General features: G+C 46.7%; 3 protein-coding genes and 1 non-coding gene across 4 annotated transcripts; all 4 read right to left on the bottom strand.

The window, feature by feature from the left end:
* Positions 1–133: 133 nt before the first annotated feature.
* On the bottom strand, positions 134–5,230 carry lrp3 (low density lipoprotein receptor-related protein 3). The gene is made up of 7 exons (XM_061275893.1): positions 5,093–5,230; positions 4,109–4,247; positions 3,827–4,050; positions 3,138–3,754; positions 2,793–3,004; positions 2,319–2,718; positions 134–2,235 (listed from the first exon to the last, which is right to left on the bottom strand). Exons 1-7 carry the CDS (start codon positions 5,151–5,153, stop codon positions 1,558–1,560), a joined length of 2,331 nt encoding a protein of 776 aa, XP_061131877.1. The 5' UTR covers positions 5,154–5,230; the 3' UTR covers positions 134–1,557.
* Positions 5,231–5,871: 641 nt separating this feature from the next.
* trnat-agu (transfer RNA threonine (anticodon AGU)) lies at positions 5,872–5,945 on the bottom strand. The gene has a single exon. It is a non-coding gene; the product is annotated as a tRNA-Thr (tRNA).
* Positions 5,946–6,475: 530 nt separating this feature from the next.
* On the bottom strand, positions 6,476–11,031 carry dnaja2a (DnaJ heat shock protein family (Hsp40) member A2a). Its single transcript, XM_061275844.1, has 9 exons — positions 10,851–11,031; positions 9,912–9,971; positions 9,593–9,822; positions 9,131–9,211; positions 8,918–9,051; positions 8,438–8,634; positions 7,606–7,750; positions 7,406–7,533; positions 6,476–7,256 (listed from the first exon to the last, which is right to left on the bottom strand). Exons 1-9 carry the CDS (start codon positions 10,926–10,928, stop codon positions 7,068–7,070), a joined length of 1,242 nt encoding a protein of 413 aa, XP_061131828.1. The 5' UTR covers positions 10,929–11,031; the 3' UTR covers positions 6,476–7,067.
* A 1,239-nt stretch (positions 11,032–12,270) lies between these two features.
* Positions 12,271–21,245, bottom strand: LOC133152312 (neuropilin and tolloid-like protein 2). Its single transcript, XM_061275829.1, has 10 exons — positions 20,323–21,245; positions 18,810–18,866; positions 18,590–18,733; positions 17,763–18,011; positions 17,580–17,627; positions 17,380–17,507; positions 16,512–16,740; positions 16,139–16,252; positions 15,856–15,986; positions 12,271–15,706 (listed from the first exon to the last, which is right to left on the bottom strand). Exons 1-10 carry the CDS (start codon positions 20,330–20,332, stop codon positions 15,029–15,031), a joined length of 1,788 nt encoding a protein of 595 aa, XP_061131813.1. The 5' UTR covers positions 20,333–21,245; the 3' UTR covers positions 12,271–15,028.
* Between the last annotated feature and the right edge of the window lie 57 nt (positions 21,246–21,302).

Below are 21,302 nucleotides of genomic sequence, written 5' to 3'. Positions count from 1 at the left end.
ATTGACGAGACAACAAAGATCACCTGGACAAGACACGAAGGGCCGGAGCTGATTGGCTAACACAAGGGATCGAGTTAATGAGCACAGGTGGACAAAAATAACGCACACCAGGAAAATGTGAAACTAAATCATCAAAATTTCAAACTTCTCAAACTTTATTGACCGCAGGCACCAAAACAAATGAACGACTAATATTTTCTTTTTCTAACAACCCAACACATCCATGAGAAAATGCTAGCTTAACTCTTTCAGCTCAAATATAGAAATATATACACATTCTTCCTACACCAGCCCAGTGTTTATTTTCCCTGCATGCTTACACTGCTAAACAATCCCAAGTCTGTTACTTTGTCCTGCATTCCATAAAACTGGGATATCGGAATAGTCGCGGTGTTTTTGATATTCAAAACATCACCACCGAATCAGCGACGTTCATTTTAGAGCGCATATTTTCCCCCGTCGTTAACGGCTTGACATTTTTGTTTGCAAAACTCGCCTCTGGACTTTGACGGTGATGATTGTGACATTAAAAAAGTTGCATAATTGCCAGTTTTATTAAATGCAACATATCTTGTAGCCTCTTATAGCTGTAGCGAGCAAACATCCGCTAGTGCATTTTTACGGGGACAACAGGAAGGAAAAGAAGCATTTAAGGCATTTTCGGGAGCACTAAACTACTCTATGACCAACGCAAGCAGCAAAAGACGAGGCAAGAAAGTATGGAAAGCCGTTTGAGTATTCATTCGCTATCCTTGCTAACCAGCTTAAGGTCCATCACATGCTTACATTAGTGTTTTACGAGATGAAGCTTCATATTGGTTTCACGAACCAGCTGTATTTTTGTTTCCTCTCGATAGCATTAGTACCTGGACCTTAGGCTGGTTGCCAAGTATTTGAATGAATGATCAAACGTCTTGAAACAGCAAAGAGCTCAAGAGAACATGGCACATGGTAGGCATCTGTAATGGCGGCACGGCGCGTAAAATATCCAACAGCGCTAAAGCTAAGCTACTTAAGTCATTGTCGAAAATACACAGCTCACTAACATGTAAAAATAATCTGTTTCAAGACTGTACATTGCGTTCAACGAAGAACTAGCCTCTCTTTTGGTCAAACCATATCGGTTCCCCCTGCTCCAGAATGCAAATGGTAGAACCGGGAGGTAGCCTGCTAGCTAGCTTACAAACAAACATTTTTCTCCAACTCGTTTCGCATCATTTGTTTTTAACCGGTCGAACATGACCCAGTCCAATTTTTTCGTAATCTTTCAGAGTCACAAATAGAGGCGTACGATCAGCTTCCTGAAAGGCAAAGAAATTGTCCAGGTCCCCAATGACAAAACAATGATTTCTTAGCAAGCCAGCATTAAAATAAACTGTCCATTTATGGCTTGGTAGCAAAGGATATTGGCACTAGATAGTGACTAAAAGGCGGCCATGGCATTTCAACCTGTTAGCTTATAATTGTTCGAATTCCTTTAAATTGGAGTCCCGGGTGTTTGCATTCAGTTTTAATTGACGTAAGCGGGCATCAAGGACACTTCGCGAGGGTCCATTGTCAGCAAGGCGTCATTTGCCGACTCAAAGGGTCACTGCCCTCCTTCCTCTTCCTCCTCCTTCTCTTCCTCACCTCCTTGCATCTCATCTCCGCCGCCCGACCGCTACTGTCGCCTTCCGACGATGACGACGACGGGGGTACGCCCCCCAGTGGATGGGAGGTAGTTGCCAGGCTATTAGCTGGCGAGATAGGCCCAAGTGGGGAGTAGCGTCGAAGCGAGACTCCCTTCATGTTTAGCGCCAGATCCAGAACCAGTTTTCTAGAGGAACGAGAGTGGGGAATTGGAAGAAGGGGCGGCCCAGAAGGGTCACTTGGACCGGGCGCCTCCAGAGACAGTGCTGCGCCCTCTGGGCTGTCACCTGATTGGAAGGAGAGAGGAGAGGCGGGACTTTCAGATGCGCATTCCGGTAGCTCGCCGCCTTCCAATTGCCCCCGGGCAAGGTGAGCGTCATCATCCGCCGAAGTTCGGTAGCTGTGGAGCCCTAGGTTGACATGCGTGCCGGCTGGCGGGTCCAGGAGAGGGGCGTGGCCTCTAACGCGGCCTCCGCGACGGAACAGGCGACGCCAAAGGTGCCCGAAGCGACGCCGCGATGACGACGAAGAAGCAGACGAGCGGCGGCTTGTGTGACGCCTGAGTTGTCGACTCATGGCTAAGCGAAGGTTCTGCAACACGGACGCCTGAAAAAAGGGGCCAGGAGAAACAACTGACCTGAATCAGTGAACTGCAATCAGTCCGTCGGGGTCGTGTGTTTACGACTTACCTGTGTGGGGTTGTAGGCGGGAAAGTCCTCCACAGGCGGAATGAGTCCCTGCGCTATGAGCTGCCCGTAAGACGGCGGCGCCTCCCTCTGGACAAACTCAGCTTCCATGCGCGACATCTGGGTCTCGAAGGCTCGGTACTCGCGGCCGCGCAGGGCGTGGAGCTTGAGGGCGCAGCCGAGCGCCACCACCAACAGCAGGCCGCACACCAGGCTGCCGATCAGCGCCGCCGTGATCACTTTACGCGGCACCGCCGTGGGGCAGTCGCGCTCGTCGCTGCCGTCCGGGCAGTCCTCCTGGCCGTCGCAGCGCCACGTCTCGAAAATGCACAGGTTGTCGCCGCAGTGGAAGTTGCCCGGCTGGCAGTCGTAGCAGTTGTTCTCATCTGAACCGTCCGGGCACCTTCATGATTGCAGTGATGGGAAAGTAACTTTCGTAATCAAATTGACTGGACAAGCACAGTGTTTCCCCTGTACCTCTTCTGGTTGTTGCAGCGCTCTGACGATGGGTAGCAGGTGCCCGCTGCGGCTTCGCCACCACACGGGAACTCGCCGTCGGGACACGCCGGGCAGGACGCCTCGTCTCTCCCAGACGGGCAGTGCCAGTAGCCGTCGCAGCGCTGATGTTCCGAGTAGCAACCCTGCTCGCTACCGCAAGGGCGCTCGCCCGGGAAGCAGTAGCCTTTTACCTGCAGGACCACAGCACAAATACGGGCATTATAATCCCCTTTAATTTCAATAGCGGAAAAATTGGTTCTGATGGAAAAATCTTACTTAGCCGAGTCCGCTAACTTCAGTCAATACCCAGCAAACCTATGTTACCTGGTAGGTGGCGTTGAAGCCGTGTCCGGGGCTTCTGGGTTTCGCAGTGTAAAGGACGCTCATTTGTCCCCGGCTGGACTCCAGCAAGGTAGGTCGACGATTGTTATGGTAGGAAAGCACCTGCAGGAGGTTTTCGGCCCGATGGACGGCGCCGTCGTACACGTGCAGCGCATCCCCGGGCCCGAGCCGCAGGTCCAAACGCAGCAGGATAGGTTTGGGGTCCCGCGTGTCCACCACCCATGAGCACCTCAGCTCGGCCGCCTCCCCCGGGGTGGGGCGGAAGAAATCGGGCGAGGCAAAGGAGCCGTAGAAGTGACCTAGGCGTTTGCCGCAGGCCGTGTCGGGGCAGCCGAGCTCGTCGCTGCCATCCGGGCAGTCCCGGGAGTGGTCGCAGCGCAGGGCGGCGGCCAGGCAGCGGGTGGACCGCCCCGCGGCGCAGGGGAGCGTCCCGCGCGGGCACGGGCCTGGCGGGGAGATGGTGGGCAAAGGCGAGCAGCCCCGCTCGTCAGTGGCGTCGCCGCACTCGTTCTGATCGTTACACTTCCAAGATTGTGGCACGCATTTGCCGTTACCGCACAGGAACTCATCCTGCTGACAGCTGCTCTGACCCAAGTGACCTGCGCGCCATACGGATTTTTCTTTCGTACTTGAGTTCACGCTTTCTTCAAGGCATGCAAATAATCATTTACCTTTGATGTAGGACAAATGGAAGCCTTGAGCCTGTCCCGAGCTGTTGACTTTGGAGTGGAAGTAGAGCCAAGCACGCCCTTTGCTGGTGATGAAGGGTGGCGGCCGAGCGGAACCGCACAGACGGTGCGAGTCGGGAGCCCCGCCGCTCCACCCCGATGATGTCATCAGCAGCCAGTCACCAGACTCGCAGCTCCCCGGCTCGCCGACGTCAAACACCCGGAAACTGAAACACGCGACGCCGTTGACGTGGGAATGTGTTAATGTGTGTGTGAGTCCGTTACCTGATGGTGATAATCTCGCCGTGGCCCGCCTGGATGTTCCAGCTGCAGTTGACTCCGGCAGGGTAGTTTAAAGGCCAGGAGGGGCTGAAGATCACACCCCTGCGTTCCATGTGGACCTCCACCCGATCACCGCAACCTGCTGTTTTCATGCACATTGCGCACACACACACATTTACTATTCTGTATTGGAAGTCAAGTCAAAAATGTTCTTTTTAATAATAAATTCTATTGGGCCCTAATAGTCTAAGCGTGACATTCTGAATATGATTTCTCAGGTATCGACAACTCACCTGTACTGTTGGACACCACACAGTAGTTTATAATCATTCAAGTAGACTTTTAATCATTCAATAAGCACAGAGTACAAAAAATAAATAATTCGACCATCAGCATGGCGACCAGATGCCTGAGCACATTCCGTGACGTCACACGTTTTAAAATATAATCACCCAACAACAAAAAACATTTCAGAGGAGTATCATGAATATTTTGTGATCAATGACTTGCCATATTGTCCACCCTACAATTTCCTCTAAATATATATATTTTTTACAAGGCTTTCATTAACAGGACACATTCTGTCAGTGTACATGACAAGTTGCCGGTGATAGCAACACACCGATCAGAGCGCGCGTGCGTGTGCGTGTGCGTGCGTGCGTGTCTATTCTGCAGTGATGTAATGCTGATCTACTGAAGCTGCATCCTCGCGGTGAAAGGCCATCCCTTGTTTCCACACTCTGACTGATCATTTAGCCACCTCAGATCGATACAGCAGTGTGCGAGTATGCGTGTCTGCAAGCGTGTCTGATGACGTCACCAAAACAAAAGCCCACATCATTTTATTGTGAGCAACCCCCCCAGGGCTCAATAAAACGACCACCACAACCGACATTACAATTAATGATTAGAAATGAATATCAATGATAGCTTCATTCGTCATCGTTGATTGATCATTGCATTGCACGAATGAATTGTTTGTCTCACCTGAACGCAGCACAGCGATGCAGAGAACCAGCAGCATCCCAAGCCGCACCGTCGCCCCCATCGCTCCGCTTTAGCAGAAATTGTGGCTTTTATCTCGGACAAGACCGCCACACTCCCGCCGGCCTGACTTCCATTGTTTTTCCGCCGTGCGAAGCCGTCAAATGAAGAGGTTTTAAAGCGGCATTGTGTGTCCTTTAGCAAGACTGTAGAACGAGGGGGATTCTAAATGCAATATCCGGTTTGATATTTCAAAGTAAATATTAAATATTTGCTAAGAAAACAAGGGAGACTGAAGCCACTCGATCCAAATGTGACAATAGATTTAGTAAATAAGTTATCAAATGCTGTTTGAGTCCTGCATTGTCTCAATTCAGATATTTAGTCCGAGGATTATTTTAGGGCTCTTATTTTGACAACAAAACCGTCTCATCCCCGCGACAATTGTGTGGCTTTTTCAGATCAATATTCCGCAACTAAACTGATCAAAAACGGTCTTTAATTGTCCAAAGTGTACCAAAATATGATCTATGAAATATGAAATGAAATATATGAAATATTATTTCGTTACACGGATTACACAAGGTACAACGATAATGATCGTTACTTTAAAATGGGAACGTTCATTCAGAATTTCCTTCTTTCCGCTTAAGGTTTTATAAACAATCTGTGATTTATTATTGTAGTTACGGAATGTTTCTTGGTGACGAAGGTTTATGACGTTTTATGACATGAATTATGCTGTGTTTATATAAACAAACACATATAAAATATAACCCAAAAGGCACCGCTGGGATTCGAACCCAGGATCTCCTGTTTACTAGACAGGCGCTTTAACCAACTAAGCCACGGCGCCAGGTAGCGGTTAAGCGAAAAATTAAGAATATATAGACAATCAGGAAGACTGACCAAGGCTATTTCCTTTAAATTTCTAAAATTTTTTTTTTTTTACAAATATCCCCCTTCAAAAACATGAATTTTCACAAAGACGCTGCAAAGCAGCCCCATTGATGCTGCTGACCTTTACAAAACTAGAAATTCTAAAACGCTAACACCTTTTAAACCCCTTTATTGAGCATAAGAAAATAAACTAAGAATTCTTCAATCCAATGAATTATGAAAATAGTACTATTTTTTGACCAAAAAAAGGATTAAAAATAAAATATCTTAAAAATAAAAAACACGGTCAAACTAAAAAGCTCTGGTGTTAAAACCTCTTTTCTTTTAACCAAAAATGTAAAAGCAAATTACTTGAGGGGGAAATGAAAAATCGGCTCACAAAAATCCAAATTGCCAATACTACCATTGGCTCTTTTTAATAATACACATTTAAATGCTTTAAGATACAGAAATAGATGCTGCGCTATTAATAATGAGGCGATGATGTGATTCTTCAACAATTTATTCAACAATTTAAACATTGTTTTTTTTAAATGATTTTTGTGACTGCGGTACAAGTGCCGGAACCAAAAGCTTAACAATTTTTACTAGTTTTTTTTGTACATGCACAGGATGTCAACATAGGTGCAGGCTATATCGTCTTTTTTTTTCTTCCTGTTTGTGTGTGTTATTTCTTGCTATATACGTTTTGTTTTTAAAATCACACTCCGCTTTGAATACAGGCGGTAACCAGTTGAAAGATATACACGATCTGGGATTAAAAATATAAAGAAGAGGAAGAGGATGAGGATTTGGACCGACATGTAAAAAGCTACCAAGAAAAACAAAGCTGTAACAAAAAAACAAAAAAGTAAAACTGAAACATTCTATGAGAAAATGGCTCGTGTGAATGTGTTCATTTGTTAAATTACTGTAAATTCTTTGAGGGCGGGGGGGGGGGGGGGGAAAGCAACATTCAAACAAGAGATTTTTCTCTGCCTCGCAGGAGGTAACGGCAGGATGTCTGCAGCTTCTTTTAAATAAACAAAGAACAAAGTCTATTTTTGCCGCCTGTGCCCACTGCCTCACCGCTTCTGGGCTATTGATGGGCGCACTGGACCCCCGGGCCGTGGTGACCGCCCTCTTCGTCTGAGCTGTCGTTGTAGGCCTCCCGGCGGCCCCCCGTCGACGAGCCCTGGCTCACGTCGTAGTCCTGAAGGTCCACCTCCTCCGTCTCGCCTGTGATGAGCGGCGCCTCTGATCGCGATGGAAGCATGTCCTCCAGTTCCTGGAGGGCAATTTTTTTTTTTTTTGTTAAAGCGTCATATATTTTTGGGAATATGCAATAAACAGTCAAGTACTGAAAATAACTATTCAAAATGTAACACAAATATACACATTTATTCTTCTTCCAGAAAACAAACAAAATAGCGTTACCGCCAGTTTCTCGGGGCTGATCCAGTTGCTGGCGGGGAACTGCACATCAAACTTGACATACAGGTCTCCCTTCTCAAAGGGGTTGCGGTACTGCGGCATGCCCTCCCCTCGCACCACCCGCACCGAGCCTGACAACAAACAAAGGTCCCGTTACACTCGTTTTGTTGATGGCGCGGAGGAGAGCCGAGGAGGAACCCAACCTGGCTCGATGACCTTGCCGGCGGGATGCTTGACCACGATCTGTCGTCCGTCTAAATGTTTCAGCATGAACTGGAAGCCGCACAGCGCCTCCACCAGGCCGATCTTGTGGTTCATGAAGATGTCGTTGCCATCCCGCCGGAATGTCTGCGGGGGGAAAAAAACAAACACAAATGAACCATTGATGTAGAAGCTTCCTAAAAAGAAGACACTATTGTTGTGTTACTCAGCTAACCTATGCTAGATGCAAGTTTGCACAGGCTGGGCCAGCTGTTCTAGTCAGACAGCTTTTGTCTAGTGACAAAAGTGACAAGATGGAACGCTGCTGACAGAAGGCACAAGCACAGGTACAGTACCTATGCTCCATTCGCAAATCTACCATGCTGAGGACAATCTTCTGGTTTATTGAAAGAAGAATCAAAGCCATCGTTCTCTTTTCTCTTTTTTCCCTTCAACACTCAATGCAATCCCGCAGGCACTGCACGTTAACAGTTCAAATGGGAATCACGAAACTGTGCCAGAGGTCCCATCGTAGCAACTTGGGCTTGGATGAAAGGCAAGTTGTCAGGACAATGTGCTGCTGCTCCTTTGGCGGAGATGTCTAAAAGCAGCACCTGCTGGTGATGACGGCGCTCTAATGCCCACCAACTGATGGTGTCTACCGGTTTTTACTATGCAAATCAAAACTCCCCTAACCCCGAAAATGCAAATTTTGATCAAATGTTTGAACTATTCACTAATCCACAGGTGAACTGTTCAACTTCAACATTGAGTAAACAAAAATAGAAAAAAAACTAAAAACACAATTTGAAAACAGCGAAGCCGAGCGCTCACCTCGTGCTCTTTCTCTTGCAGCACCAGGACGATGTCGCCCGGCTCCACCCCCGGTGCCTGATCCGCCTCGCCGCCGAAGGTGATCTTTTGGCCGTGCTTCATGCCCTTGTCCACGTGCACCTCCAAGATCTTCACCTCCTTCACCACCTTCTTGCCCTCGCACTTCTTACAGCGGTCCTTCTCGCTGATCACCTCACCTGAGGGCGCAGAATGACCGGGAAGCGGTTAGAAACACAAATTACCATTACGTTTCATCCAAAGTCATGAGAAAAATGAGAAGCAACGCAGTGTCTTATCACACAGCACAACTAATAAGCACGAAGAAAAACAACAACCTACCAGAAAACATTGAAAGAAAATGATAGACAAGCGCATCCAAGGTCAAGACGGTAAGACCATCTGCAAGTAGCTTGATGACAAATTGAGGAGACGGATAACACGAAAAAGGCCCAGAAGAATGTCCAAAGAAATTAAACACACCTTCTCCGTTGCAATCCGTGCACACGGACTGCATCTGTTGCACCATGCCCGGCGCCAGCTGTCTGATCATGATGCGCATGCCGCGCCCTCGGCAAGCGGTGCACTTCTGGACCGCACCCGTCTTGCCTCCTTGCCTGCAACGCATCATCGCAACCCGTTCAGCGAATCCTTCTCAACTGAACTCGGAAGACGGCGGAAGTGGATGAAACGTACCCGTTGCAAGTACTACACAGGACATTTTTGCTGAGTTGTAGTTTGGTCGTCTTGCCGTTGTAAAGGTCCTCCAGTGATACTCTGCGAGGGAAACAACGGTTCAGATTGCAATTGGATTCTTTGGAGGAGGGGGGACGCAGAATGAAAAATGAGCCACTTTGACCATGAATGAAAAGCGTTCCGAAGCAAGCCGTTTCAGGGGGGTCGTCTTGTCTCATGCAAATGCAGCCCCAATTAACCCCGGTTCTGGATTTCCATTGTGCCGCCCCCTTTTACATGGCCGCGCAAAATGCAAACAAGACGACCAGGCAGCGCAAAAGGTTAACTACCTTAATCCACCAAGAGGCCGACATGAAAGCCGTTTTGCCTTGACGGAATTCAACACGCTTGTGCTCATTAAGATCTGTGTCATGCTAAAAATATCGATCACGAAAGAAAGCCTCCATCTTCCCCAGTGCGTACTTGAGCGGGTGCACCATATCCTCGCCTCTCCGCCGGCCGCCGTTGCGCGAGCGTCCGGCTTGACCGCCCATGAATCCGAAAAGCCCGCCGCCAAAGATGTGCGAAAAGATGTCGTCCATGCCGGGGCCGCCGCCGCCACCCTCCCGCAGGCCCTGCTCGCCATAGCGATCATAGAGCTCCTTCTTCTCGGGGTTGGTCAGAACTTCATAGGCAAAGCTGATTTCCTTGAACTGAAGCAGTGACACGAGATGTTTGCACCACAGAATAAAAGGTATATAAAATATAATTGGCGGATGAGAATAAATGTCCAACTTTTTACCTTGTCGCCAGCGTTGGGGTTTTTGTCCGGATGGTACTCTTTGGCCAACTTTCTGTATGCCTGTGGAGATAGCACACTATCACTCCAACAGCACATGTGCTACATGACGTCACGACGTTATCTGGTGATGACGCGTCTTACGTGACAAAAGCCAAAGATTATATAAGTGCTGGTTTAAATGAAACGAGGTTGAATAAGATAATCAAATCATCGTACCAATGAGTTTACCAACAAAGACTTTCCGTATAAAATGGCGGCGGGACAATGTATGAAAGGTTGTGTAATTGAGAAACTGCTAGCATCGTAGGCTAGCGAGAATGTAAACTCTTCTCAGACAGCTTTGAACGAAGTAACGTTGCCGCTAGTTACAATAGAAACCACAATGCACTTAGTATTATATTTTGGAGTCTTTTTTAGACTTGACGGAGCTCATTTACGACCGAATTGACGCACAGTGGTCTAAAAAAACATGACGGCAAAAGTCCGGTTTTATTCATTTTATTCGTCCCTTTTCAATCATGTGCCTTTATCGAGAATTATTTTGGATCAATAGAGCCACGTCGTAACTCTTGCCAAGCTTGGCTTCATGACTAACACCTGTACGGTTACCAAGGGGAGGTCAAACCGTAAATGACTCGCACACATACTCGAAATGAAGTCAAGTAATCGCTCATCTACATTGTTCAAATGTTTATTAGAGTAAATGTTTGGAAGGCCAAACCACCGCTTCGGACATTTTATCGCGTTTTCATCCGCATCGTCACAAACACGAGCATCCAGGCCGGTTAGCATGATGGCGAGCTAATGTTAGCACGCCATGTTAAAGACGTACTTCCTGCTTACATTTTTTTCAAAGCGCCTCGGCTAATCAAAGGCAGCCGGGGCTTCGTGCCGTTTGCCGGCTTTATAGCAAGCCCCCCTTCCCGCTATGCGCTTTACCTTCTTCAGTTCATTTTCGGAAGCAGACGGCGACACGCCGAGGATGTCGTAGAGCTTGGTGTCGGCAACATTGGCCATGGTTGTCGCTGCGGATGTTGCTCTCAGCGAGGAGGTGGATGGACAAAGAGACGGACGGTGCCGGGTGGAAAATGTTTCGCTCGCCTTCCGCGCCTTCACTTCCGGTGGGGTCAACAGTGTTGTGCGCCCCCTTTGGTCGATTCACTGACATTACACATAAAATATATCCCTCCAAAAAAGCGTCAGGTTCATCAGATATGCACAAAACATGCCCCAGTCAAAAAATATTTTCTACTGGTGGTAGACCAAGGTATTCTCATTTATATTTTCCTCAGAATATCAACTCACTGCCCTCTCCACAAATGTTGGCGCCCTCTAGTGGAGCATCCTCTGTACTAGTCCTAAAATTCCTCTCAATCTAGTCAATGGTTCAAGCAGTCAGAGGACATTTTAAAAGCTCAAGAAAATAGACACTTGCTTGAGGTTAACCTTGTGCCTGGAAGGTTTAATTGGCCTCAGCATCATAAGCATTAACCAACCGCACTGTTGAGGAGCTGATCCAATTATAACCAATTTGGCAACAAGGGAGGTCAGAGGCCACATTTGAGTAAAGGGAAAAAAATCATGTTTATTTCATGCAATAAAATAATATCTTGGTCTTGAGATTAAACCTGATATTTACACACATTCTGCTACCCCACTGTGATGATCTTTCATGTCTGGGCAGCCAGGGCTGGACGTGCATCACAACAAGAGGCTGCACATCGGAGCAAAGACCAACGTGTTCGTGAAGGTGACATTTTTAAGAGAGCTGCCCGGAGCACCAGAGAAGACAAATGCATGATGGCAGGAAGCAAAGGGAAGGCAAAGTGCAAATTTGTCAGCAAGCAGCAGCTTGACTAATGCAGTTGTGTATGTGTGTTTGTGTGTACCGCAAACTTCTATCAGATAATTATTATAATCCTCACATCATTTGTTCAAATAGAACACAGGCCTATTTTATGTTTGGATCTGGACCACATATTGAAATGATAATAATACTACATTTACGTTCTTACCTGATTTCCTTGAGATCTTCTTTTAAAATGATCTATTACAGTGGACGTGTTCATTTACTCAACTGCAAGAAGTACCAAATACGTAGAGGGCTCAGACTAGATCTTATTCATACAAACAAATTTTAATCATAATATTGAATAACCTATATTATATATAATTTCCTCACCAATAAAAATTCCACTAATATTTCTCACAAATAAAAACTAAATAATACATAAAATATATATTAAATATATACATTAGGCCACAAAGAAAAAATAATAATATTTGTTTCCAGTTAGTCAATACACAATGAAACATGAGTGAGCACCACAATTTCCTAAGGAAATAAAATAAGGTCCTATTAGGGGTGAGGCATTTATTTGACACTTTTATAGCACTGTACAATGAAGCTCCCACAGGCTGGTCCGCAGGTTCTCTTTCAATCCAATAGAATGAAATCATACATTGTGATTAAGTCAATCATTTCTTGAGGGGACGTTGTGCTTGTACATTTCTCAAGGGGGAGGGGGGGGGGGATTCAAAAATAAAAACACTTTCCTCTTACCAAAATAAGAGTCTCTTGGTGTGCTCTTTCCGTGGCGGAGCGCTAGGCGTTATGTCTGCGTGTGGATGTGTGAGGTAAGCAGGGCTGCCATTTCAACAAAGCATGTCAAACTCCATCACAAGTAGATTCAGCGAGTCAGCTACACAGCACTGATAAAAAAAATACAAAAGGATATTCGGACATGTCTTGTAATACCGAGCGTGTCCGTTAGACGGCGCTGGTGAGTCACATCACAGCCAAAACTTCTTAAGGGCGCTTCCAAACCAGCACGAAACACTGCTAATTCTACTCTAGTTAAGACCGAAGGCTATAATTCGGGTTTACATTCTGTGCGGTTCATTTGATCAAATCCGGAACTCCAGTTCAGACCAAACCAAACATACTACGACTTTGAAAGGTCCTTTCACACTTTGGTCCATTTTAATCCCCAAAAATGACCCATGTTTATCCTAGGGTTGGTCCATTATAACCTAGCTGGAGTTCATTGAGTCAGTTACTAATGCAAATATTTAACCTCATTTAGGGGTGCTTTCACATCGTATTTCACTTTTGAACCTCTGTCATGTTAGTTTGGTCAGTCCGGAAGTGGTCTGAAACCCTCAAAACTGAGAGCTTCCAAATGAATTCAGTGAAATCCAGTTTCTGAATTTGGGTGACCCCCCTTCAACCCAAAAAAAAAAAAATACACACCACAACTAACCACACTCTAGGGTAACACACACACAAACACAATTTGGTCCCTTATATTCGAACTCTGGTTGGTGTTCCAGATTCATGTGATTTGTTCTGTGATGTGTGAACACACGAATGGAAATCAGGTGTGGGCCCAACCTAGAATACACGGAACTAGAGATGCACCGATCCGATATCTGGATCGGATATCGGCCCCGATATCAACAAAATAGATGGATCGGGTATCGGAAAATACAGCCGATCTGTGAGCCGATACTTTCCTTAATCTATTGGGACGCGGGCTACGTCATACGCCAGCAGCACGTGTGCCGCATGCCACGAGAGTTTTCTAAACAAACGCAAACATGGAGCGAACGTTCGCTTCTCTTCCCCGGGTTGCTAAGCGGACGTCAAACCCTGCGCGTTCGCTTCTCTTCGGGTTGCTAATGGGACGTCAAAGGCTGCGCGTTCGCTTCTCTCCCGAATGGGGGGGGGGGGAGGCTAATCGGATGTCAAACGCTGCGTGTTCGCTTCTCTTCCGGGGGGGTGTTAATGGGACGTCAAACGCTTTGTGTGGCGGGCTCCATCTAGTGTGGAAACTGAGAAGCTGAGCTCAAGCTTCTTGTGCGGGCCATATTCAATTATGTTTTCAGAATTTGCTGCGGGCCAATAAAAACTGGACCGTTAGTTTGGACACCCCTAATTTAGAGCAAAGAACTGCGTAGTCTGCCTGATGCCATTGCCTTTGGTCTTTTCTGTTCCACATGTAGAGTTATGTAGCTTGTTAAGTCAACCATAATATCGGATCGGTATCGGGTATCGACCGATACGCAAACCACGGCATCGGTATCGGTATCGGAACTGAAAAAGTCGGATCGGTGCATCTCTACACGGAACTCTTCCAAATAGACTCTGGCAACGGTCCAATTGTAACCTAAATCACCCGAAGCATAATAATAGTGGCGTTGAACGAGACCTCCCCAAATACTAAACAGTTTGGAAGGAACTCCAGAAGGTTCTGGTTGTGAACCAGTCAGGTTTAGAGACCCTTAATATTATAATGATGATACAGATGACAAGAGTCAGTAATGGTGACTGCTGACTTATTGGTCAAGTCTTTGCTTAAAGTGCATTTGGCAATGTGCTGGTGCGTTCGATTGTCCAGCAGAACCTTAAACTACTTTCTTTTAGCGTTCCTGTGACCGTGATGAGTCTTGCGTCACAGGGGTTTGTCGTGATGCAACCCAACTCGGCGAGGGGAGAAACAGATCGGGTGATTGTGAGCAGACAAGGTGAACTTTGGACTAATCTACTTGGATATAACCAAAAGACCGATCCGTTGAGAACTTTGGGGATCCCATCAATCCCCTCCATGTTACAAGGTCAATAAATCCTAGTTGTGACAGATAAGGAACACGCACCAAAATAATAATAATAAAAAATAAATCAAATAAATTATTTGAAGTCACTATATTAAATATACATGTATATCTGTTATACCTATGCATGGCCAGGTGAATGGTTGTATCAAGTTCAGAAAATCTCTCATTGGGTTCTTCCGTCGAGCTGATTGCATGGACCAAGCGAGTGTCTGCATGCATGTCTGGATTTGGACCATCTTGGTTGTTCTGGTTCTATGGAACAGGTTTTGCCATCCAAGGGTGAGAAAATTCCCCTTCGATAAGTTCATGGAGATGGAGCGCTGTTGGTAGGTGGCCACTGATGTTCTGTTCTGCTTTCTTGATTCGCTTTTTTTTTTTTCAAACACACATTGTTCCTCAAGAATTCCATGGACATGGATTGATGTTGGTAGTGGACCACAGAGGTTCTGTTCCCGTTCCTTCATCTCATTTTTCCAACCTCACAAGGTAAGATTCTCCTCCTAGAAGTCCATGGACATGGAGCGCTGTTGTGGGTCCACCACTGAGGTGCTGTTCCGGCTGCTGGTGCCACGGATGGTGAGTGTGCCGCAGGCTCCTCCCATCCCACCGCCGATGCCACCGGCGATGCCACTGGGCCCGGCCATGGCCACGCCGCCCGCCATCCCCATACCTCCAGCCATGGCCACTCCCCCCGTGATGCCCACTGCCCCGCCGAGGCCACCTGTAGCTCCGCCCCCTCGGTTGTAGATCTCGCAGGGTATCTCCTCCGTGACGCGGTCCTCGATCACCTGCTGGTCACAGTCGTGACTCTGCCCGTGCTGCTTGTAGCCGTAGCAGCTCTTCTTATAGGTGCCGGTGGAGTTGAAGGTCTTCATGGGTGGTGGTTTGGAGAAGTCGTTGTGGTAGGATAGCTCCATGGAGCTCAGCGTAGTGCGGCTGTGCTTCATGCTGCCGCCGCCCGTCCCAACAGAGCCCTGCGAGCCGCAGTGGTGCTCGTGTACGCAGCGTGACATGGTGGACGAGCGCCGCATCTTCTGGAAACTGTCCAGCTCCTCTGACAAGTCGGCCAGGTCAGACGACATCTCCTTGTCACGCAGAGAGAAGAGCTCATAGTGAGGTGGGTCAAAGACCTCCTGGAGACCCGCTTTGTTGAAGACACCTGGCCGGCGGACGACCACCTGGGCAAAACACACAACTATTGAACATCTTCTGTTCAGGGACACGAGTGACTTTGACTTTCTGAGGTTTTGTATTGCGAGGCTACAGTGGCCACTAGTGGTCTGGCATGCACACTACAGCCGTGTTGCTCGACTTTGGGAAAGCTTACTTTTTTCCGTGGTTGCTTCATTTGGACCAGAATAGAAATGATAAGAAGAACAAGAACGATCCCGGATGAGACACCAATAACTGTGCCGTGGGCCTTGGTGATCTGGTGAAAGAGACCCCCGGATCTCTTCTCTAGATATGAGCAGAGATAGGAGAAAGTCCAAAGTCTCAAGTCTTAACCTCCAAAACATTTCTTTGCAGAATTGCAGCGTTTCAAATGTAAAGTCTTGTAGTTCAAGTCAGGTTGACGCTTTCATGTCCCAAGTGACTAATTGTCGTCTTACCTTGGCAGTGATTTTCATCCCACGGGTAGACACAATTCTGGACACCATTGCACACCAGTGAGTTGTTGATGCACATGTTGCTGTGACAGAAGAAGGTGTTGGCCGAACAAGGGGCTGCAGGCGATAGACAGAAACATCATTTCAAAATAACATCCCCATGGTGTGAAAAGGCCCAGAAGCCATTTTGACGGTACAGTCAGAAAAACACAAAAGCAAACACTGAAGGTCTAATGGAGAGCACACCAGCAGCCAGGCTAAGATAACTGAGCTGGTTTATACCATGGGAGAGATTTCAGTGAGCATCATGTGGGGAAAAACCTTTGGGAGGTTATATCCGAATCAATCTAGCCTGACAAGATGAGGTTTGACTCACGGTCTACAAAGGAGGTGAAGAGCAGGCGGAAGCGGCTGAGTCGGCTCTTCTCGTCGGCCCACATGCGCACCACGCCCACGCCGTTCTCCAGCATGACATCGTTGGCCACCGTGCTGCAGAACTTGGCCTTCAGGTTCTCGATGGCGCTGCTGCCGTCGTAGATGGCCACAAAGTTCTTCTTGCACTCGTTGGAGTGCTCCATCTGGTACTCCATGAAGCGTAGGTAGATCTGCACGCACGGGTGAACAGATGACGGATGAGGGGTCGCTGAATGCAGACGGCCGCCCCGCAATAAAGTCTAGTTGGTTACACTTTTAATGTGGACAATTTTTTTTTCAGTAATCTCTCAAAGAAGGTAAAGTCGATCACCGTGTGACCCATGGAAACCTCCTGTGGAGTCCCGCAGGGGTCAATACTTAGTCCTCTACTGTTTAACAACCCCAACCTGATTTGTGAGACCTTCTCAAGGTTTCAATTCATGGGGTCAACAGTAAATGCAAGACATATTTACAAACAATATCAGCAGTAGATCAGCTCGGATACTAATATTTACAGTTCCATGTTGATGACAGTAATTAAATGAACTCGGAATGACGTGCCAGCCGCCTTCTTGAGCCTACGCATAAAACATGGCGTGGCACAACTCATGGAACTTAATCAGATGTGCATGAATTTACGTCGGCGCCTGTGACTCATGTTCTCTAGGGGCGGCGACGCTAGCTTCGCATGTGAGTCACAGTTGTCTTTTTTTTTTTTTTAACCCTCATCTCATTTAAAAGTGGAATAAATACACAGACAAGACGACAAGGACGAGAAACTAAGAATAATTCAAGAAAAATTGGCCTGTATCAGAAAGATGCGTGCAGACCTTGGACTGAGGGGGGGCCCTGATGGTCCAGATGCAATCCAGGGCATCTCCCGGCTTGACCCGTTTGCTTTCGTCCACCTGATTGGAGCGAACGATCCCGTCGAAGCCGCTGAGCTCAAACTGACAGTCTGGAGGATGAAAACCAGCAGAGGATGATGAGATGAGGGCAGACTTTCATTTCAAAATAAAAGCATAGTTACCCGGGATTGGGTTTAACAGTCCCCCCACATGCAGATGGAAGTCAGGGTCTGAGAAAAAACAATGACACAATAAACTTCCGCTCCCCTGTTTGTGGGTGAGCTGGAGTCCAGCCCAGCTGAACAGATTCGAACCCAGAACCTTAGGACGGTCTTTTGTGCTGCGAGATAAAAGTAGTTCCTCACCTGCAACAAACGTGTACTTGATCCGGAATCCGAGACCCTCCAGTTCTTCGTCGCTGGTGAACTTGATCCACATGAAGCGCCCGGTAGAGGTGAGCAGTCCCGGGTTCTTCCCTCCGCACACCCGGTCGATAAGAGGCGAGAAGCCGAAGGGCCCGTCGCGGATCTCGATGTGGTCGAAGCGGCACTCGAAGGACGGCTCGATGTAGTAGTTCTTGTCAAAGGTCAGCTGGATCCTCTGCCTGGGTAGTGCTGTTTAGTGACGGGGCATGAAAGGTCACGTTAGGAGCACATTCGTCACGTTTTGGAAAATGGAAAACAAGATGTGCATTTATTTAGGCATTTTATTGTTAGAATTATCTAATTGAAAAAATTGTTGGCTGGTCTTTGGTGTCAATGGATAAAACAGCATTGCTATTATGTCAGTCTATTTGTGAAAATAACAGTCATTAGAGCGTCCATCTCTGTGTGTGGTCAACAAGAAGAAACCAAGTTACCTAGCTGTAATGCCTATTTGACTCTACAGGGGGAGCAATTGAGCCACGTTCGGAGGGGAACCTCCTCCAGGTGTAGCGTGACGTCGTGCAAACAAAGATGAGCATGCATCACTGTGGTCTGGACACTGGCTGACAGAAAAGTCCAGTTTAATTCTCCTTCTGGGTATTTGAATCATGTTGTGAACACTTATTTAAAAAAAAAAGTTAGATAAGGGGCAGGCACACTGCTTCTGATGAGATGATGATTTGAATCAAGTGGGAATGGAGAAACATCTAAAGCAAGAAGTGTAGTGGCTTTTGAGGACCTCAGTCCAGGCTACCTCCAATGCTCACCTTCCAGGATGTAGACACACTCCTTGTTAGGCGGGTACGTGTCAGGGTACTTTGGTGACGTAAACACGCCGCCGTTGATGTTGCGTACCCACGTGCCGCAATCATTCTGGTTCGGGCTCTGGACGCCATTGTCGCTCAGGGAGTCTTTGAAAAGAATATTGATTTTAGTATCCAGATTATAGCATTATTTCGAGTCCTATTTTCTTTTGGTCGGGCTTACCTTTAGTTCTCTGTGCCAGAGCGAGGCCCTCTTCTATGAGAACGAGGAGGATCCACGCTGAGGGGGGAAAAAGCTAATTATATCATGAGTATGAATAATGATGTTTTACGTTGTTATGTTTGCATTATTCATATAAAGAGAGCCATCTCTGTACACTGTATAGATTTCTTTTCTTGGATTCCCTGTAAGGCTCTATTGAAATCTAAATTTGTATTATTATTGTTCAAAGGATTATTATAAGGTTACTTCATTTAATGACAAAACTGAACTACGATCGCTTGTTGCTGATTTGCTGGGAGAGGTCACATGGTTTTACTGTCCAATCACATGATGTCTATTTTGACTCCATGGCCAAATCAAATTTCTATGCTTGACGTTCAACATTTCTACAGAATTTTACATTTTGTATTGATACATTGATTGTAGGGGAGGAAAGTGGGGTGGCAAACGTTTGGTAAAGTCGGGTGGCAGCTGCCACTTCTTGTCACCCGGTTTAACCGCCACTGGTTGGAGTAAGACGCAGGACATCAACCGATCACTGGATGATTGATCCGCAAATGCCTCAATCAGACCATTTATTTAAACATGACTTTCCTTTTGGCATCAGAAGACGTGTTCTTTCATCAGATTTCGACTGGTTAATCACAGAAAAATTTTTCTGCTTTCCTTGTACCCTCAAAGATGTTAAAAGCCCCAAATAGTACAAAATTGGTCCCAAACCAGCCCCTTGTAGTTTTCCGCTGTTTGCGCCATTCTTCAATCACACTTTCATGATCTCTCTCGTGTCAGGTCTAAAATAGTTGTGGCAGGGATATTGTCGATTGCTTTCAAGACCACAAGGCAGAATGTTTCGGATTTTCAATTTCAGCCCCCCCCCCCTCCACACCTTTAGTGCCATTCAGGAAGAAAAACTGTTTTTGACAGATACAGTGAAATGGGTTCAAAATCTATTTCCAATTGGAAGTAAGAACCAATCCATGCCTGCTCTCAAATAAATGCGTCCCATAAATAAACAATCCATCCATCCATCTATGCATTCATCCATCCATCCGTCAATCCTTCTGTCTATCCGCCCGCCCATCCATCCACACGCCGTTTAAATGACGCGCACGCTTGACCGATGTTGGCGTTGACTTTGCATGGAATAAAGTGGCAGCATTTTGATTACACCAGTGTGCAAGTAACATACGCACGCCCTTAGTTTGAAACATTCCGATTTATAAATGAGTGTACACATTCGTGGCCACCGATTGGCGATTTTACGCACGAAAGTCCCCCAACAGCTCCGTGGGGCGCATTTAACGACTCCGGTACACAAACCGAGACGATGCTCGCTCACGCAGGCAACATGAGTCCGTGGTTCATTCTAGGGAGTGGTTTAGTTATTTGTTTTCTAACCCAAATTTTCCAATGAAGTCCCGAGATTACACTATTAGAAAGGGGGTAATTAATTTGCATAAGATTTCAATGGTAATTATTTCATTAATAAGTAAAAAATTCAAAAGAGTCTCACCTCTGTGCATTATTTCCTCTGCAAAAATGCTCTCCTTTTCTGGCTAGAACCCTCCCGTCGCGTCAATCTTCATAGGAGCGCCCAGTAAACATCTACAAGGGGGTTCATCCATCTCGCGGGTCTCGCACCCAACGCCTCCTCGTCGGCTTGTGCGCGCAATGGAAGTCGGCTGGAGCTTCTCAGTCTCTCCGACCGGCCATGTCACTCACCAGCTTGCGGCTTCCACCTGGGACTTGCAACCCTCCCTCAAGTGAGACGTTCCAGGTAGATATCCAAAGAGCAAGAAAGAGGGAGAGTTAAAAAAAAAGAAGAAATTAATATGAGTAGGAGGATGATGATGATGAGGAGGAGAATGAGGTCTGCTCTGCTCCAAATTCCGTGGGCGCGCAGAGGAGGAGCTGCGCCCGCACGAGGAGCATTTAAAGCCGCGGGCGTTGCTGACATCGAGCGTGAGTCCGTCACCAGCGTCGTCAAAGCAGACGACATAAGCACAAAGCCTTTTCCGGTTGGCACCTTTAAAAATAAAACACTTAAATAGTAATTACAGTAAGCCAAGAAATGTTACGAATGAAGATCAGGGCTAAAGTGTTCGAAGGTATTTATAAGGTGCTTCTTAAAATACAGTGTGCAATTATTATGTAAATTAGATTTACTGTTATATCACAATCAATTACAATTCACCCACAGGCACATTTTTTGGATATCTAGTGATTGATTTGGTTGGATTTCACAATTGATTCAATTATGGATGGATGTGGAAAATGACGATTTCCGGTTGTGCTTATGATACTTGTGTCTTCATTACGGATGTTTTATGCAGCAGGTTTCTGGGAGGGAACGCGTGTGTCGGGGGGGCGGAGTGGTCTTCTCAGCAAAAATAAAAAGCTATTTCATTTCACTGCTCTACCTAAATCAATTGAAGAAAAGAGCTGGGGGAGGTGTGGGGTTGTACAACCAGACCAGACTGCAGTTTTCAGGCA

Source organism: Syngnathus typhle, linkage group LG4 (assembly GCF_033458585.1).
Source record: "Syngnathus typhle isolate RoL2023-S1 ecotype Sweden linkage group LG4, RoL_Styp_1.0, whole genome shotgun sequence".
Taxonomy (NCBI): domain Eukaryota; kingdom Metazoa; phylum Chordata; class Actinopteri; order Syngnathiformes; family Syngnathidae; genus Syngnathus; species Syngnathus typhle.
Note: the sequence above shows the minus strand (reverse complement) of the source record. Positions and strands in the feature narration are given on the sequence as shown.

What these genes read in the sequence shown, in the direction of transcription:
- LOC133152312 (XM_061275829.1), bottom strand. An exon ending in GTGTGTCTACATCCTGGAAG is followed by an intron (nt 18,012 to 18,589) that starts GTGAGCATTGGA and finishes GTCACTAAACAG; the next exon opens with CACTACCCAGGCAGAGGATC. An exon ending in GGGCCCCCCCTCAGTCCAAG is followed by an intron (nt 16,741 to 17,379) that starts GTCTGCACGCAT and finishes CCGTGCGTGCAG; the next exon opens with ATCTACCTACGCTTCATGGA.
- lrp3 (XM_061275893.1), bottom strand. Translation starts at nt 5,153, where the DNA reads ATGGGGGCGACGGTGCGGCTTGGGATGCTGCTGGTTCTCTGCATCGCT. An exon ending in GGCGAGATTATCACCATCAG is followed by an intron (nt 4,051 to 4,108) that starts GTAACGGACTCA and finishes CGCGTGTTTCAG; the next exon opens with TTTCCGGGTGTTTGACGTCG. An exon ending in CCGCCTACAACCCCACACAG is followed by an intron (nt 2,236 to 2,318) that starts GTAAGTCGTAAA and finishes CCCTTTTTTCAG; the next exon opens with GCGTCCGTGTTGCAGAACCT.
- dnaja2a (XM_061275844.1), bottom strand. Translation starts at nt 10,928, where the DNA reads ATGGCCAATGTTGCCGACACCAAGCTCTACGACATCCTCGGCGTGTCG. An exon ending in GATATGGTGCACCCGCTCAA is followed by an intron (nt 9,212 to 9,592) that starts GTACGCACTGGG and finishes TTTCCCTCGCAG; the next exon opens with AGTATCACTGGAGGACCTTT. An exon ending in CACGGATTGCAACGGAGAAG is followed by an intron (nt 8,635 to 8,917) that starts GTGTGTTTAATT and finishes CTGCGCCCTCAG; the next exon opens with GTGAGGTGATCAGCGAGAAG.